General features: G+C 38.1%; 2 protein-coding genes across 2 annotated transcripts in view; one reads left to right on the top strand and one right to left on the bottom strand.

Annotated features, from left to right (window-relative positions):
• Positions 1-4,463, top strand: part of LOC133639798 (glutamyl-tRNA(Gln) amidotransferase subunit B, mitochondrial-like) — a 71,282-nt gene extending 66,819 nt beyond the window's left edge. Inside the window, exon 14 of the transcript XR_009823859.1 lies at positions 4,354-4,463. The gene's annotated coding sequence lies outside the window, so the exon portion shown is untranslated. The remainder of the gene's footprint in view (positions 1-4,353) is intronic.
• Positions 1-19,109, bottom strand: part of LOC133639797 (FHF complex subunit HOOK-interacting protein 1A-like) — a 95,570-nt gene that overhangs the window by 5,746 nt on the left and 70,715 nt on the right. The window contains exons 5-12 of the mRNA XM_062033409.1: positions 13,348-13,506; positions 13,195-13,281; positions 12,945-13,112; positions 7,911-7,990; positions 7,667-7,836; positions 4,759-5,649; positions 4,521-4,699; positions 4,338-4,458 (exon numbers count right to left, since the gene is read on the bottom strand). Coding sequence (XP_061889393.1) covers positions 4,338-4,458; positions 4,521-4,699; positions 4,759-5,649; positions 7,667-7,836; positions 7,911-7,990; positions 12,945-13,112; positions 13,195-13,281; positions 13,348-13,506 — 1,855 coding nt within the window. The remainder of the gene's footprint in view (positions 1-4,337; positions 4,459-4,520; positions 4,700-4,758; positions 5,650-7,666; positions 7,837-7,910; positions 7,991-12,944; positions 13,113-13,194; positions 13,282-13,347; positions 13,507-19,109) is intronic.

Genomic DNA, 19,109 nt, shown 5'->3' with positions numbered 1-19,109 from the left:
TCTAGACACTCAAAGCGCTTCACAGAGAAGTGAGAACCCATCATTCATTTTTACAACTCATTCATTCATCATTCATTCTCCGGTGTGAGCGGCACCGGGGGCAAGGGTGAAGTGTCCTGCCCAAGGACACAACGGCAGCGATTTTTGGATGGTAAGAGGCGGGGAGCGAACCTGCAACCCTCAGGTTTCTGGCAAGGCCGCTCTACCCACTACGCCATACCGCCCCCAAATGTAGTCTTTGTTACTTAGAATATGTTCCCCTAGTGTCCAAATAACTCTAAATTTAGTCTTTGTTACTTAGAATATGTTCCCCTAGTGTCTAAATAACTCTAAATTTAGTCTCGGTTACTTAGAATATGTTCCCCTAGTGTCCAAATAACTCTAAATTTAGTCTCGGTTACTTAGAATATGTTCCCCTAGTGTCCAAATAACTCTAAATTTAGTCTTTGTTACCTAGAATATGTTCCCCTAGTGTCCAAATAACTCTAAATTTAGTCTTTGTTACTTAGAATATGTTCCCCTAGTGTCCAAATAACTCTAAATTTAGTCTTTGTTACTTAGAATATGTTCCCCTAGTGTCCAAATAACTCTAAATTTAGTCTTGGTTACTTAGAATATGTTCCCCTAGTGTCCAAAAAACTCTAAATTAAGTCTTTGTTACTTAGAATATGTTCCCCTAGTGTCCAAATAACTCTAAATTTAGTCTTTGTTACTTAGAATATGTTCCCCTAGTGTCCAAATAACTCTAAATTTAGTCTTGGTTACTTAGAATATGTTCCCCTAGTGTCCAAATAACTCTAAATTTAGTCTTTGTTACTTAGAATATGTTCCCCTAGTGTCCAAATAAATCTAAATTTAGTCTTTGTTACTTAGAATATGTTCCCCTAGTGTCCAAATAACTCTAAATTTAGTCTTGGTTACTTAGAATATGTTCCCCTAGTGTCCAAAAAACTCTAAATTAAGTCTTTGTTACTTAGAATATGTTCCCCTAGTGTCCAAATAACTCTAAATTTAGTCTTTGTTACTTAGAATATGTTCCTCTAGTGTCCAAATAACTCTAAATTTAGTCTTGGTTACTTATAATATGTTCCCCTGGTGTCCAAATAACTCTAAATTTAGTCTTGGTTACTTAGAATATGTTCCCCTAGTGTCCAAATAACTCTAAATTTAGTCTTGGTTACTTAGAATATGTTCCCCTAGTGTCCAAATAACTCTAAATTTAGTCTTTGTTACTTAGAATATGTTCCCCTAGTGTCCAAATAACTCTAAATTAAGTCTTTGTTACTTAGAATATGTTCCCCTAGTGTCCAAATAACTCTAAATTTAGTCTTTGTTACTTAGAATATGTTCCCCTAGTGTCCAAATAAATCTAAATTTAGTCTTTGTTACTTAGAATATGTTCCCCTAGTGTCCAAATAACTCTAAATTTAGTCTTGGTTACTTAGAATATGTTCCCCTAGTGTCCAAAAAACTCTAAATTAAGTCTTTGTTACTTAGAATTTGTTCCCCTAGTGTCCAAATAACTCTAAATTTAGTCTTTGTTACTTAGAATATGTTCCTCTAGTGTCCAAATAACTCTAAATTTAGTCTTGGTTACTTAGAATATGTTCCCCTGGTGTCCAAATAACTCTAAATTTAGTCTTGGTTACTTAGAATATGTTCCCCTAGTGTCCAAATAACTCTAAATTTAGTCTTGGTTACTTAGAATATGTTCCCCTAGTGTCCAAATAACTCTAAATTTAGTCTTTGTTACTTAGAATATGTTCCCCTAGTGTCCAAATAACTCTAAATTTAGTCTTTGTTACTTAGAATATGTTCCCCTAGTGTCCAAATAACTCTAAATTTAGTCTTGGTTACTTAGAATATGTTCCCCTAGTGTCCAAATAACTCTAAATTTAGTCTTGGTTACTTAGAATATGTTCCTCTAGTGTCCAAATAACTCTAAATTTAGTCTTGGTTACTTAGAATATGTTCCCCTAGTGTCCAAATAACTCTAAATTTAGTCTTGGTTACTTAGAATATGTTCCCCTAGTGTCCAAATAACTCTAAATGTAGTCTTGGTTACTTAGAATATGTTCCCCTAGTGTCCAAATAACTCTAAATTTAGTCTTGGTTACTTAGAATATGTTCCCCTAGTGTCCAAATAACTCTAAATGTAGTCTTGGTTACTTAGAATATGTTACCCTAGTGTCCAAATAACTCTAAATTTAGTATTTGTTACTTAGAATATGTTCCCCTAGTGTCCAAATAACTCTAAATTTAGTCTTTGTTACTTAGAATATGTTCCCCTAGTGTCCAAATAACTCTAAATTTAGTCTTTGTTACTTAGAATATGTTCCCCTAGTGTCCAAAAAACTCTAAATTAAGTCTTTGTTACTTAGAATATGTTCCCCTAGTGTCCAAATAACTCTAAATTTAGTCTTTGTTACTTAGAATATGTTCCCCTAGTGTCCAAATAACTCTAAATGTAGTCTTGGTTACTTAGAATATGTTACCCTAGTGTCCAAATAACTCTAAATTTAGTCTTTGTTACTTAGAATATGTTCCCCTAGTGTCCAAAAAACTCTAAATTAAGTCTTTGTTACTTAGAATATGTTCCCCTAGTGTCCAAATAACTCTAAATTTAGTCTTTGTTACTTAGAATATGTTCCCCTAGTGTCCAAATAACTCTAAATTTAGTCTTGGTTACTTAGAATATGTTCCCCTAGTGTCCAAATAACTCTAAATTTAGTCTTTGTTACTTAGAATATGTTCCCCTAGTGTCCAAATAACTCTAAATTTAGTCTTTGTTACTTAGAATATGTTCCCCTAGTGTCCAAATAACTCTAAATTAAGTCTTTGTTACTTAGGATATGTTCCCCTAGTGTCCAAATAACTCTAAATTTAGTCTTTGTTACTTAGAATATGTTCCCCTAGTGTCCAAATAACTCTAAATTTAGTCTTTGTTACTTAGAATATGTTCCCCTAGTGTCCAAATAACTCTAAATTTAGTCTTGGTTACTTAGAATATGTTCCCCTAGTGTCCAAATAACTCTAAATTAAGTCTTTGTTACTTAGAATATGTTCCCCTAGTGTCCAAAAAACTCTAAATTAAGTCTTTGTTACTTAGAATATGTTCCCCTAGTGTCCAAATAACTCTAAATTTAGTCTTTGTTACTTAGAATATGTTCCCCTAGTGTCCAAATAACTCTAAATTTAGTCTTGGTTACTTAGAATATGTTCCCCTAGTGTCCAAATAACTCTAAATTTAGTCTTTGTTACTTAGAATATGTTCCCCTAGTGTCCAAATAACTCTAAATTTAGTCTTTGTTACTTAGGATATGTTCCCCTAGTGCAGGGGTCGGCAACCCGCGGCTCTAGAGCCGCATGCGGCTCTTTAGCGCCGCCCTCGTGGCTCTCTGGAGCTTTTTCAAAAATGTATGAAAAATGGAAAAAGATGATGGGAAAAAAATATATTTTTTGTTTTAGTATGGTTTCTGTAGGAGGACAAACATGACCCTAATTGTTATAAAGCACACTGTTTGTATTAAACATGCTTCACTGATTCGAGTATTTGGCAAGCGCGTTTTGTCCTACTAATTTTGGCGGTCCTTGAACTCACCTTAGTTTGTTTACATGTATAACTTTCTCCGACTTTCTAGGACGTGTTTTATGCCACTACTTTTTCTGTCTCATTTTGTCCACCAAACCTTTAACGTTGTGCATGAATGCACAAAGGTGAGGTTTGTTGATGTTATTGACTTGTGTGGAGTGCTAATCAGACATATTTGATCACTGCATGACTGCAAGCTAATCGATGCTAACATGCTATTTAGGCTAGCTATATGTACATATTGCATCATTATGCCTCATTTGGCTTCCTTTAAGTCCTCTTAATTCAATGTATATCTCATGACACACTATCTGTATGTAATATGGCTTCTAATTTCTTGCGGCTCCAGACAGATTTGTTTTTGTATTTTTGGTCCAATATGGCTCTTTCAACATTTTGGGTTGCCGACCCCTGCCCTAGTGTCCAAATAACTCTAAATTTAGTCTTTGTTACTTAGAATATGTTCCCCTAGTGTCCAAATAACTCTTAAATTAAGTCTTTGTTACTTAGAATATGTTCCCCATACTAAAGTGTTACCAAAAACATATAACTTCTTGAAGTTATATGTTTATAATTTAAAAAAACTAAAAATTTTATTTTTCACTAAAGAAGGGTTGGGTGAATGCGCATATGAAACTGGTGGGGTTCGGTACCTCCAACAAGGTTAAGAACCCCTGCATTAGAGGGAACATTGGTCGCCACAGGGCTGGCGCCCCGTTTAGCATCTTCATGGACTTTTCCTCACCTGCTTCTCCGCACAGAGTCTCCCTGGCCAGCAGCCAGTGTTGGGCGGCGACTATGGTCTCCAGAAAGTCCTTCCTGCTCGCTGCCAGCTGCTCGATCTGGTTCTTCACCGTGGCCAAGACCTGACAGCAAACAAAGACTTTAGTCAACGGACGCGCCGCGTGAGAGGCGCGGTGGCTGCGACCTGGTAGAGCGAGCGGACAGTGGGCTGAAACACCAGGTTGGTGTTGAGCAGGAAGGAGCGCAGCAGAGGCTGGGGGTAGGCGGCCAGCTGGGCCAGGATGCCCGTCAACAGCAAGTTGACGTGGAGCGAGTTGGACAGCATGTTCTCCAGGCGGGACAGCAGCACGCTGACGAACGGACCTGGACACGGAAACACTTGTCAGCCGGGTACCGTGGAAGAAAGACCGTGGTCCACTCGCCTGTGAAAGGTGCAGACTGACTTCTGCTCGGATGCCGGAACGCTGAACTGAACGGCGAATGCACCTTCTCCGGCTCCGGGGTGTCCGCCGAGAAGGATGCAAAGTCCATGTCCTCCGCGTCCTCGTCCCCGGCTGTGACGGACTTCTTCCGCTCCGCGTCAGACTTGGCCGCTTTTGCGCCCGCTTCTGCGTCCAACGTCCGGAGGAGCTCCTCGTACTGAGCCAGGAGGTCCTGATCCGTCTGAGAGGACGTGTTCTTGCTCGCCTGGCGACTGAGTCCTTTCTTCGGGGGAGCTTCGGGCCCGCCTGGCGGATGTTCTCCGGATTCAATCACGTTGGGTTTGCGTGAACCGGGCTCAGCGGCCATGGTGGTTTTTTTCGCCACGAGATCGTACACCTTGACGTCGTCCTGGAACTCGGACTCCTCGATGTACGAACCCTTTACAAACAAGACGGCCGACCTCCTCATCTCCTCTATGTGCTTCGGAGGTTCGGCGGAAGGCGAGAGCGGAGGTTTGGCCTCGACGGGACATTCGGCGGTCTGCACCGGACACGCGTCGTAACTGTCGTCCCACTCCAGCTCCAGCTGGGCGGACTTTAGCGCCGTGGAGTTGGATCGAAGACGCGGCGCCGCCCGTGGCTGTGAAACCCTCCTCTGCAGGCTCCTCGCCCCGGGCTCCTCCAGGACGCCCGGCTGGTACTTCTCTGGAGGGGGGTCCTCGCCGTCGTACGGGGCCGACCACACGTGGCAGGCCCGCATGCAGCCGCTGATGCACATTTGGGCGTCGTTGAGGTAATGAAGGTAGCTGACGTCCAAGTAGATCTCTGAGCCGATGGTGCAGGAGGAGTTCCCCGAGTCCTCGCTCTCTTTGGAGACGCCGTCTTTTTCCGCTGTGGAGAAAGCGGAATGAGTCCAGACAGGCAGACCTCTTCTACCATCAGGTGAGACACACTAGTAAAAGTCTTGGCCTACTTCAACATGTTGAACATTAATGTTTGCTATTATTCCGTGAATGATGGAAAGCTACCATGTTTTTACTTTCCAAAACTATCCGCATTTTCCAGGAATTCCACATTTTCCGAGACATTTTCTCCTTCAAAATGAATGGGAAATTTTTCCTAACTTCTACATTTCCCACATTTTCAAACCGTTCTCAAAGTCAAAATGCTCCTTGCTAATGATAGTCAATTGCTAGCATGCTAACACTAGCTTTTGAAGCTATTTTAATAATAATTAAAGCTGCAAGCAGCGTTGGTCGGGTCCGCATTTTGGCAGGTGCTAGTCCTAGGTGTCCCAATACTTTTGTCCAGTGGTAGTCCTGAGTGAGACCTACATAGAGGTTTTTGTTTCATGTCTCTACGATATTCGTACTGGGAGTTAGAGGAAGTTGTGTCTGTGTCTTTTTCCTAGGTGTCGCGGCACAGTGGTTGTTTTCTTTGAAGGCTCGTAAAATCAAAACGGTAGCACGAATCACAACGCCGTCTTCAACTTTTAATCAGAAGGGTTCAATATCTCTCCTGTAGCAGTTTGAAGCCGAAACGACAAACGCGCTCAGAGAAGATAACGTTTGATGTTTGGTGACCGGTTGTAACAAAAATTTAGTTTTGAAGGAGGAATAGCAAACTTCCTGTTGATTTTTGCTGAAGGATGTCAATCTAAGAAATGTAGGTCTAGGTGAGACCTAAATAGAGGTATTTGTTTCATGTCTCTAAGACGTTCCTACCGGAAGTTACAAGCAGTTTTGTCTGAGTTTTCCTCTAAAAAGCAGTTTTGTCTCGGTTTTATTCAAAAATAGAGCGCAATTTTGAGCTTTGGGGTTCGTTTTTTTTTATATCGCAATTTCCAGCAGTCCCGATGTGTGTGAGAATTTTGGTGAGTTTTGAAGTATTTTAAGGGGGTCAAATTACAGCGCAAAGAGGCAAAAATGAGTTTTTTTAGTACAATTTTTCTTGAAGGGGAAATTGCCAACTTCCTGTTGGTTTTTGCCCGAGGATATAAAATTATGAAATGTAGGTCTAAGTCTGACCTACATAGAGGTTTTTGTTTCATGTCTCTACGACCTTCCTAGTGGGAGTTACAGGCAGTTTGTTTTTGTTTTTTCCTAGGGGGTGCTAGAGCGTAATTTAGATTTTTGGGGTTTGGTTTTTTTTACTAAAGTGTGCTGTGACAGTTTTTCTATGTGTGTGTAAAATTTGGTGAGTTTTGAAGCGTGTTAAGGGGGGCAAAGTAGTGCGCAAAGCTGCGGAAGAATAATAAAGAATAATAATAAAACCTTACAAATTCAATAGGGTCCTTTATACAGGGTACATGCGGACCCTAATAATAATAGATTTCATTTGTAAAAAGCACTTTCCATTGAGCAAACAACCTCAAAGTGCTACAGTGTATTAAAAAAATAAATAAAAAGATAATAAAAAATAGAACTAGCATGCATATACCTAAAAAAAAATAAAAAGCCTTTTTTAAAAAGAAGGGTTTTTAAGCCTGTTTTAAAAAGCATCCACAGTCTGTGGTGCCCTCAGGTGGTCAGGGAGAGCGTTCCACAGACTGGGAGCGGCGTAGCAGAAAGCTCCGTCTCCCATTGTTCGTAGCTTTGTCCTCGGAGGTTGGAGGAGGTATATTTTGGTACTTGACGCATGCTTACTATTAGCATGTTAACTTTTTTTTTAGCAATTTTTTTGCAAGTTATACACCTTAGAGTCATTTTGTGTTACCCGACTAAAAATAATGCATGTGTATATATATGTTTATATAGTCAAATACATGCATATATTTTGACAAATGTTTTAACTGATTAATACCCATGGATCAATGATATTTGTATTATTTCTTACAAGCAAACACGCAACATATTTATATCCGTGTGGAATGTCTACTTCCAGAACTGACTTTGTTTAAGTGACGCACCTTTGGAAAAGAGGATGGACTCCAGCTGTCTCAGAGGCGGGGGGCTGCGGTCGGGAGTGCAGCAGGAGGGCGTGAGTGCCAGCATCTTGGCGGCCGACATGGAGTAGAAGTCCCTCTCCCTCACCACACGCCGCTGACTCAGCATCATGTGATTGCAGGGGATCAGGTACCTGGGGGGCGTACATGGTGCTGGGTCACACGCCCTGTCCTTTCATTCACACTTTTGACGATCACGCCGCCTCACCTGAGGACGAGCTGCAGCATCACGTCTTCACAGTGCAAACCGATGAGCGTGCGGAAGAGCGCCAGCGACACGACGCCCAGCTGGAGACAAACGATGACGCAACGTGGACCAACAGGTGTCTCGTTAGTTTTCATTTGGACTTTTTGGACATGTTATGATGTTACGCAGACAGGTGTGTCGGTGTTGACAGTTAGCAGACGCCCCGAGGCCTGGCTTGGTTTACACAGCTGAGCAGAAACATGTCCAGCCTGTTTCCAGAGCGTCTCCATGGCAACGAGCTGCCAATGCCGTCTATTTGGTTTCCTAAAAGGCTTTTTTAAAACACAACCTGTGTTCTACACTAGGGGGCAGCCTAATCACATTAGCAGGGGTCACCAACCTTTTTGAAAGCAAGAGCTATTTCTTGGGTAGTGATTAATGCGAAGGGCTACCAGTTTGATACACAGTTAAATAAATTGCCAGAAAGAGCCAATTTGCTCAATTGACCTTTAACTCTATGTTATTATTAATAATTAATGATATTTACACTTAATTGAATGGTTTAAAAGTGGAGAAAACACACAAAAAATGACAATTACACTTTGAAACATAGTTTATCTTCAATTTCGACTCTTTAAAATTCAAAATTCAACCGAAAAAAAGAAGAGAAAAACTAGATAATTCTAATCTTTTTGAAAAAAAATAAAAAATAATTTATGCAACATCATTAGTAATTTTTCCTGATTAAGATTAATTTTAGAATTTTGATGACATGTTTTAAATAGATTAAAATCCAATCTGCACTTTGTTAGAATATATAACAAATTGGACCAAGCTATATTTCTAACAAAGACAAATCATTATTTCTTCTAGATTTTCCAGAACAAATTTTTTTTTTAAAGAAATTCAAAGGACTTTGAAATAAGATTTAAATTTGATTCTACAGATTTTCTAGATTTGCCAGAATAATTTTTTTGAATTTTAATCATAATAAGTTTGAAGAAATATTTCACAAATATTCTTCGTTGAAAAAAACAGAAGCTAAAATGAAGAATTAAATTCAAATGTATTTATTATTCTTTACAATAAAAAATAAATTTACTTGAACATTGATTTAAATTGTCAGGAAAGAAGAGGAAGGAATTTAAAAGGTAAAAAGGTATATGTGTTTAAAAATCCTAAAATCATTTTTAAGGTTGTATTTTTTTCTCTAAAATTGTCTTTCTGAAAGTTATAAGGGGCAAAGTAAAAAAAAATAATGAATTTATTTAAACAAGTGAAGACCAAGTCTTTAAAATATTTTCTTGGATTTTCAAATTCTATTTGAGTTTTGTCTCTCTTAGAATTAAAAATGTCGGGCAAAGCGAGACCAGCTTGCTAGTAAATAAATAAAATTTAAAAATAGAGGCAGCTCACTGGTAAGTGCTGCTATTTGAGCTATTTTTAGAACAGGCCAGCGGGCTACTCAACTGGTTCTTACGGGCTACCTGGTGCCCGCGGGCACCGCGTTGGTGACCCCTGAGTTACAGTATTTACTAAGCACAGAAAAGAAACTCTTTAGAAATATTGAAGTAAACCACCAAATATTCTTAAATGTTTAATAGTCAAATATTAGGACCTTTTAAACAAAAAACATAGTAACAAGTATGTAGTTTACAGCAGTCGTTTTCAAACTGTTAATAATAATAATGACCACCATTAAAATACAGTAGCGTAGTAGGCATAAGAAATCATTAAAAACAAGGCAGAGTTTTTTGGTTTTTTTACAAGTATATTTTTGGACACTTTGATACTTTTCTAAATAAAATCTTACGGTAAATTAGACATATGTTTCTTATTGCAATTTTGTCCTTAAATAAAATAGTGAACATACGAGACAACTGTCTTTTAGTAGACTTAGACTTAGACTTCCTTTTTATTGTCATTCAAATATTGAACTTTACAGTACAGATAAGAACAAAATTTTGTTACATAAGCTCATGGTAGTGCAGGATAAAAAAGCAATAAGGTGCATATATAAATAAATAAATATATATAAATATTATTTATTTATATATATATTTATATATTTATTAAATAATATATAAATATATATATAAAATAAATAAATATATATAAATAGATTACTGTACAAATAAATATATTGCACTTTTTCACATGCGTCCACGTTTATGGATGTATGTTATATTGTCTTTTTTATTCCAGCGAGTTAATCCATTTTGGGGGGAGTTGAGGGGATAATTTAATTATGATGCGTTCAAGAGTCTAGTAGTAAGTAAACAAACAAAGACTCCTAATTAGTCTGCTGACGTATGCAGTAACATATTGTGTCATTTATACACCTAATATTTTGTACACAATATGAGGGACAAACTCTAAAAATGGATTATTAATAGGGATGTCCGATAATGGCTTTTTGCCGATATTCCGATATTGTCCAAATCTTAATTACTGATACCGATATCAACCGATACCGATATATACAGTCGTGGAATTAACACATTATTATGCCTAATTTGGACAACCAGATATGGTGAAGATAAAGTCCTTTTTTTTTAAAATTAATAAAATAAGATAAATAAATTAAAAACATTTTCTTGAATAAAAAAGGAAGTACAACAATATAAAAACAGTTACATAGAAACTAGTAATGAATGAAAATTAGTCAAATTAACTGTTAAAGGTTAGTACTATTAGTGGAGCAGCAGCACGCACAATCATGTGTGCTTACGGACTGTATCCCTTGCAGACTGTATTGATATATATTGATATATAATGTAGGAAGCAGAATATTAATAACAGAAAGAAAGGGGGAGGAGTTTTTTTTGGGTTGGTGCACTAATTGTAAGTGTATCATGTTTTTTATGTTCATTTAATAAAATTTTAAAAAACGATACCAATAATTTCCGATATTACATTTTAAAGCATTTATCGGCCGATATTATCGGACATCTCTAATTATTAATCTACATGTTCATTTACTGTTAATATCTGCTTACTTTCTGTTTCAACATGTTCTATCTACACTTCTGTTAAAATGTAATAATCACTTATTCCTCTCTTCTTTGATGCTTTACATTAGTTTTGGATGATACCACACATTTGGGTATCGATGTGATACCAAGTAGTTACAGGATCATACATTGGTCATAATCTAAGTCCTCGTGTGTCCAGGGACGTATTTCCTGACTTTGTAAATATAACATACATTTTAAATTGAATTAAAAAAGATTTTGTGATACTAAAAAATATCAATGCAATCATAGTACTATCGACTAGGTACGCTCCTGTACTTGGTATCATTACAGTGGATGTCGGGTGTAGATCCACCCATGGCATTTGTTTACATTGTGATGCCGGTGAGCTATTGTATCCTCCTACGGTGTGTAGTGAAGCATGTTTAGCTATTCCTCGTCCTCCAGTGATAATGGTACTTGTAAGAAACTCACTTTATTAGCTGCTAGCCATGTCTTAAAGCACCTAACTTCAGTGTTATAACTTCACCTTTATCTGTACTTTTTACACCAAAATGCATCTATTCTCCCTTTTCTGTCTACACACTGTGTCTGCTTGTAAGTACTCTGTGTGTGTGCGCTGCCGAACATGCTCCTCTGCTCGTAAAACCAGCAATGTCACGGCGTGACGACGCGCCGTCATGCCCGGGAACTGGTACTTTTCAAAGTATAGTACCCTTTTTGACATCCTGTATGTGTGGCATACTGTAAATGCACATACATACTGTATTTTGGTATATTTTCATGAATAAAACTGCGGTAGAAAATGAATGGATGGATGTTCCCCAACATCAAAGATCCTTCACTAATCAACAGAATTGACAACACTTAAGAAAATATACATTGTGACGGCGGTGAGCTATTGTATCCTCCTACGGTGTGTAGTGAAGCATGTTTAGCTATTCCTCGTCCTCCAGTGATAGTGGTATATGTAAGAAACTTACTTTATTTGTCACCATGGAGGCGAGGATTAGTGATTTAGAAGTAGCTAAAAGACTGCAGACGGGTGTTAGCCGCTAACTAGCTAGCCATGTCTTAAAGCACCTCTTCCTGAGGGTGTTTCAGTGTTATAACTTCACCTTTATCTGTACTTTTTACACCAAAATGCATCCTTTCTCCCTTTTCTGTCTAGACACTGTGTCTGCTTGTAAGTACTCTGTGTGTGTGCGCTGCCGAACATGCTCCTCTGCTCGTAAAACCAGCAATGTCACTATACTTTTCAAACAAAGTAGTCCCCTTTTTGACATCCTGTATGTGTTGCATACTGTAAATGCACATACATACTGTATTTTGGTATGTTTTCATGAATAAAACTGCGGTAGAAAATGAATGGATGGATGTTCCCCAACATCAAAGATCCTTCACTAATCAACAAACAGAATTGACAACACTTAAGAAAATATACATTGTGACGGCGGTGAGCTATTGTATCCTCCTACGGTGTGTAGTGAAGCATGTTTAGCTATTCCTCGTCCTCCAGTGATAATGGTATATGTAAGAAACTTACTTTATTTGTCGCCACGGAGGCGAGGATTAGTGATTTAGAAGTAGCTAAAAGACTGCAGACGGGTGTTAGCCGCTAACTAGCTAGCCATGTCTTAAAGCCCCTCTTCCTGAGGGTGTTTCAGTGTTATAACTTCACCTTTATCTGTACTTTTTACACCAAAATGCATCTATTCTCCCTTTTCTGTCTACACACTGTGTCTGCTTGTAAGTACTCTGTGTGTGTGCGCTGCCGAACATGCTCCTCTGCTCCTAAAACCAGCAATGTCACCATGTGAGGACGGCGTGCCGTCATGCCTGTAAAGGAAAAGGGTGGGGCGGGAACCGGTACTTTTAGAGGCGGTGTAATACCGAATATGATTCATTAGTATACCGGTACTAGTATAGTACCGGTATACCGTACAACCCTAGATAGAACTGTTTAAATACAGGAAAATAAAACACAAGTGATCATTTGGCATACCACTAGGTGAGTACCACAGTTTGAGAATCACTGTTTGACATGAATAATGACATGTAATATACGACAATCGTGTACCTGGAAGGGGGTGTTGATGCGGCTGACCAGCGTGTCCAGAATGTGGACGTTCTCGTGACGGTGCAGGAGGATAAAGGAGAGGAAGGTCTGCAGCAGAGCCGGCTCAGTGATGCTCCTCAGGAAGAGGTCCAGGTATGCCGTGGTGGTCATGACCTCCTCCAGGGTCAGCTAGAAGACATGGCAAGCAGCACCTGTTTAGTTTATTACCATAACGTCTGGAGTTAAGGCACAGATAAGGATGCGTACTCACCTTGTGGAGCGCAGGAGCAAGTACAGGAACGAGGAATCCATTGTAGATGTAGCCCAGGAGCTGGTTTCTGATATCTGGGTGGGCCACCTGGGAAGTCACAGTGGAACACGTTCTCAAGACTGTACATTTTGAAGCACTTTGTTTTTTTTTTACTTGAGTAACAGCGTTGCAGAATTCCAGTGAGTTGAGGAACTGCACCAAGGAGGGCATCCTGAGCCAGTCTTCCCTGTGCAGGCAGTGCCACTCTTCACTGGGAGTCTCCAGCTTGGTGGGCAGGGAGGAGTAGAGTCCGCTCAGGCCCGTGGCCAAAACCTGAGGATGAGGTAAGCACATTGTTTCATCGTTTGGTGGAAGTGGCCACACGTTTCAATGAATGCCTCTGACTTGGTAACACAACTCATGTCGGTCTGCAGAGCACACCATGTCAGGTCTTGCAGAATACAACCACCATAATTGAGCATTTATTGTCATTATCTGGTTCATTTTCAAGTTACTTTATCTTACACGGATGTCAATTAGTTTATAAATGCAACAAAGGAGATAGCAAAATGCTAACTGCCGATGCTAAGCAGTTAGCCACCAGTGCAAACCCCTATGCTAATTCAATTGTGTTGTGTATCTAGTGGAGGCTTGTCTTGGAGTTGTCAACTATTCTTTCGACCAGGGGTGGCCATTACGTGGATGGCGAGCTAGCGGTGAATGGTAGAGGGTGTATCAGCCAGCCAGGCATTTAAAAAATAGTCGTAAAAAATGTTTTTATTTTTAAATTATTTTTTTTGTCATAAAAAAATACAATCATGTGTGCTTACGGACTGTATCCCTTGCAGACTGTATTGATATATAATGTAAGAAGCAGAATATTAATAACAGAAAGAAACAACCCTTTTGTGTGAATGAGTGTAAATGGGGGAGGGAGGTTTTTTGGGTTGGTGCACTAATTGTAAGTGTATCTTGTGTTTTTTATGTTCATTTAATTTAAAAAAAAAAAAAAAAAAGTTTTATTTTATTTTTATTATTTTTTTATTTCTTGTGCGGCCCGGTACCAATCGATCCACGGACCTGGTACCCGGCTGTGGCCTGGTCCGAATTCGGGTGGTGGAGGGAGCGAGGTTTGGTGGTAGCGAGGTGTGTATATTGTAGCGTCCCGGAAGAGTTAGTGCTGCAGGGGGTTCCGGGTATTAGTTCTGTTGTGTTTATGTTGTGTTACGGTGCGGATGTTCTCCCGAAATGTGTTTGTCATTCTTGTTTGGTGTGGGTTCACAGTGTGGCGCATATTTGTAACAGTGTTAAACTTGTTTATACGGCAACTCTCAGTGTAAACTGTATGGCTGTTGATCAAGTATGCTTGCATTCACTTGTGTGTGTAAAAGCTGCATATATTATGTGACTAGGCCGGCACGCTGTTTGTATGGAGGAAAAGCGGACGTGACGACATGTTGTAGAGGACGTTAAAGGCGGTGCCTTTAAAGCACGCCCCCAATAATGTTGTCCGGGTGGAAATCGGGTGAATGGTTGCCCCAGGAGATTTTCGGGAGGGGCACTAATATTCGATAATTTCCGATATTACATTTTAAAGCATTTATCGGCCGATAGTATCGGCAGGGCGATATTATCGGACATCTCTAGTGAAAACAATTTCAGGTGACTACCTCTTAAAGCTCATGGAGAGAATGCCAAGAGTGTGCAAAGCAGTAATCAGAGCAAAGGGTGGCTATTTTGAAGAAACTACAATATAAAACATGTTTTCAGTTATTTCACCTTTTTTTTGTGAAGTACATAACTCCACATGTGTTCATTCATAGTTTTGATGTGACAATCTACAATGTAAATAGTCATGAAAATAAAGAAAACACATTGAATGAGAAGGTGTATCCAAACTTTTGGTGTGTGTTTGTGTAATAATGCCACAAATATTATATTATCTTACATTCTTTAAGTAAAAATAGGTATTTAAATCACGACTTGACTTATGATTTCAAAGTTGTTCACTGTTAAAAAAAAAAAGGCAGCTCCGACGCCAGATTAACGTAAAAAAAACTGGTCTCTTTTTTCCATTTACCGTGACACACCCTTCTAACAACAACCGTAGATTTGATGGTAAAAACTGGCAAGTGTGCCGACAAGTTTTGCCGTAAAAAAGCAGTGGTATAATTTTTTTAAATTCCAGGATTATGCTGTAAAAACCACAGTAGATTTTACAGTAAAAATTGTGGCGGAAAATCTTTTTCTTTTACATTAAAGGTATAAAAAATGTGTAATATACTGTAACCATGAGCTAAACCCTTATACATTAATATTCATATATATATATATATATATATATATATATATATATATATATATATATATATATATATATATATATATATATATATATATATATATACAGTGTGTGTATATATATTTATATATATATGTGTGTTTATCAGTGTTTCCCATAAACGACCAAGATACCTGTGGCGGTGGGGGTGTGGCTATGGGCGTGGTCACCATGACATAATCGAGTAATTTGCATAATTTACTACAATGATGTGATTTTCTCTAAAAAGGCTCCAAAAATGTATACTTACAAATTAATAATAACAGTTTTGTTTTAAACGTCCATCCACACATCCATTTTACAATATAATTACAACACTTGATCTACGTATTTATATACAGATTTGAACAATAAGTTATTCACTGAAATATATTTATTAATTGTGGTTCTTACAAAAAATATATCTTATAAAATATAAAAGCTAAAATGTCTCTTAAAGCTCTGCCCCTTTAATTAGTGCATACTAAATTATTTCACTTTAGCCTACTACTACAACCATATTATTTACCAGCAACATAAAGTGAAACAGAGGCAGAGGTGTCCTGCCACAGTCCGTAACAAATAAACAGAAAACAGTAGTGGTCAAATACAAATAAGGCAACAAGAGAAGTATCCTACACTTCTCTTTTGTAAAGTAAATCTGAACAGCCTATATGGACATCTACATCAACTATATGATTTGCCTGAGAAGCTGGACAGGACAAAAAATAAAAAAAAAAATTTTATTTTTATTTGTGGCGGACGTAATTCTTTCGTGGCGGGCCGCCACAAATAAATGAATGTGTGGGAAACACTGTGTATAATGTATATTGTTTTTAAAGGGCTTTATAAATAAAGTTGGTATGGTATGGTATATATACATATATATACATATAATGTGTATATATATATATATATATGTATACATATACTGTAACAAACGGCTCTCTGAGTGCAGCCACAACTGCAATGTGGCCTTGAATAAAAATGAGTTTGCCACACCTGCATTACACAACTACACTGCAACGTGTTGGTAGCTTTGTTTGGAAAAATATGTATTACTCTCAATACAACATTATTAATGAATAGACTATTTGAACTTAAATATTAATCACAAACAAAGCAAACAGTCTTTTTAGGAAGGCCATTAAGGCATTTAAATAAGATTTATCCCCTCTCTTTGTATTTAGAGAGCAGAAACAAAAACAGCCTTATTCGTCTTTATCCGTGTGTCCTGAATATTTCATTCCTGTTGTTAAGACATGGCATCACGTCGAAAGCTTTTCCTCCTCCTCCATTGTTCTACGCATATGTCTGAGACTGAGGCTAAAATGCCATTATGTACACGGGATTAACATAATCCAATAAAGGCCACACGTGTAACATTCAGAACAGGAGAGGTTTTAATGACCTCCGTTTAGAGCTTGTTTTTGGTTAATAGCAGCATTACATAATGTCCATTTCAACAAAATAACCATTTTTTTCAAATATTATTATTTGATATCTATATATATATACACAAAAATCAAAAGCAGTGAAGTTGTCACGTTGTGTAAATGGTAAATAAAAAGAGAATACAATGATTTGCAAATCCTTTTCAACTTATATTCAATTGAATAGACTGCAAAGACAAGATATTTAACGTTCACACTGAGAAACTTCTTTTTTTGTTTTTGCAAATAATCATGAACTTAGAATTTAATGTCAGCAACACATTGCAAAAAAGTTGTCACAGGGGCATTTTTACCAGTGTGTTACATGGCCTTTCCTTTTAACAACACTCAGTAAATGTTTGGGAACTGAGGAGACACATTTTTGAAGTGGAATTCTTTCCCATTCTTGCTTGATGTACAGCTTAAGTTGTTCAACAGTCCGGGGTCTCCCTTGTGCTTTTTTACACTTCATAATGTGCCACACATTTTCAATAAGAGACAGAATGTGGCTTGACATTGTCTTACTGATATAAGCAGGGGCGTCCATAAAAAAGACGTTGCTTGGATGACAAAATATGTTGCTCCAAAAGCTGTATGTACCTTTCAGCATTAATGGTGCCTTCACAGATGTGTAAGTTACCCATGTCTTGGGCACTAATACACCCCCATACCATCACACATGCTGCCTTTTACACTTTGCGCCTAGAACAGTCCGGATGGTTCTTTTACTCTCTTGTCCGGAGGACACAGTTTCCAAAAACAATTTGACTCGTCAGACCACAGCACACTTTTCCACTTTGTATCAGTCCATTTTAGCTGCCTGCAAAGCAGGCAGCGTTTCTGGGTGTTGTTGATAAACGGCTTTGGTTTTGCATAGTAGAGTTTTAACTTGCACTTACAGATGTAGCGACCAACTATAGTTACTGACAGTGGTTTTCCGAAGTGTTCCTGAGCCCATGTGGTGATATCCTTTACACACTGATGTCGCTTTTCACTGCAGTACCGCCTGAAGGATCCAAGGTCACGGCCTCGCCGCTTACGTGCAGTGATTTCTCCAGATTCTCTGAACCTTTTGATGATATTACGGAGCGTAGATGGTGAAATCCCTAAATTCCTTGCAATAGCTGCTTGAGAATTATTGTTCTTTAACAATTTGCTCAGGCATTTGTTGACAAAGTGGTGACCCTCGCCCCATCCTTGTTTGTGAATGACTGAGCATTTCATGGAATCTACTTTTATACCCAATCATGGCACCCACCTGTTCCCAATTAGCCTGTTCACCTGTGGGATGTTCCAAATAAGTCTTTGATGAGCATTCCTCAACTTGTTTGCCACTTGTGCCAGCTTTTTTTTAAACATGTTGCAGGCATCAAATTCCAAATGAGCTAATATTTGCAAAAAAATAAGAAAGTTTACCAGTTGGAACGTTAAGTATCTTGTCTTTGCAGTCTATTCAATTGAATATAAGTTGGAAAGGATTTGCAAATCATTGTATTCTGTTTTTATTTACCATTTACTAGGGGTGTAACAGTACACAAAAATTTCGGTTCGGTTTAGAGGTCACGGTTGGGTTCATTTTCGGTACAAGTAAGAAAACAACAAAATATACATTTTTGGGTTATTTATTTACCAAATTTGCAAAATCTTCCACCAAAAATATTTTTCTTAGTGTAATATTTGATGTGAAGTAATGGCAACCTTGGATAGGTCAATAATTCATCATAACATTGATTTTGATTCAATATTATGTTTTGAGCAATGACAGTTTGAAAGAAAAAAAAAAACAGCTTTGTTTTATTAGTCAACATTGCAACTTTTTCTAAATGACATTTAACCTTTAAGCTTTTTTATTTCACTTTTGTTATGTTTTTGTTTATTTGAATAGTATTTTTAGAATGTGCCGTGGGCCTTTAAAACATTAGCTGTGGGCCACAAATGGCCTCCGGGGCACACTTTTGACACCCCTGCTATAGATATTACAAAATTAAATGTGATAAATCTATGGATAAAAAGCAGAGCCTGGCGACGCATGCGCGTTTATCATAACTCTCTCTCTCTCTCTCTGTCTCTGCCCCTCCCTCACCAATGCTGCTGTTTGTTTTGTTTTTAACCCCTTCTTAACCCTGAACGTACATTGAAAATACACGCAACCTTAACTCAAAATGCCGGACATTTGAGGCATT

This window comes from Entelurus aequoreus, linkage group LG22 (assembly GCF_033978785.1).
Source record: "Entelurus aequoreus isolate RoL-2023_Sb linkage group LG22, RoL_Eaeq_v1.1, whole genome shotgun sequence".
In the NCBI taxonomy this organism is placed as follows: domain Eukaryota; kingdom Metazoa; phylum Chordata; class Actinopteri; order Syngnathiformes; family Syngnathidae; genus Entelurus; species Entelurus aequoreus.
The sequence above is the reverse complement of the archived record's forward strand: the minus strand, read 5'-3'. Positions and strand labels throughout refer to the sequence as shown.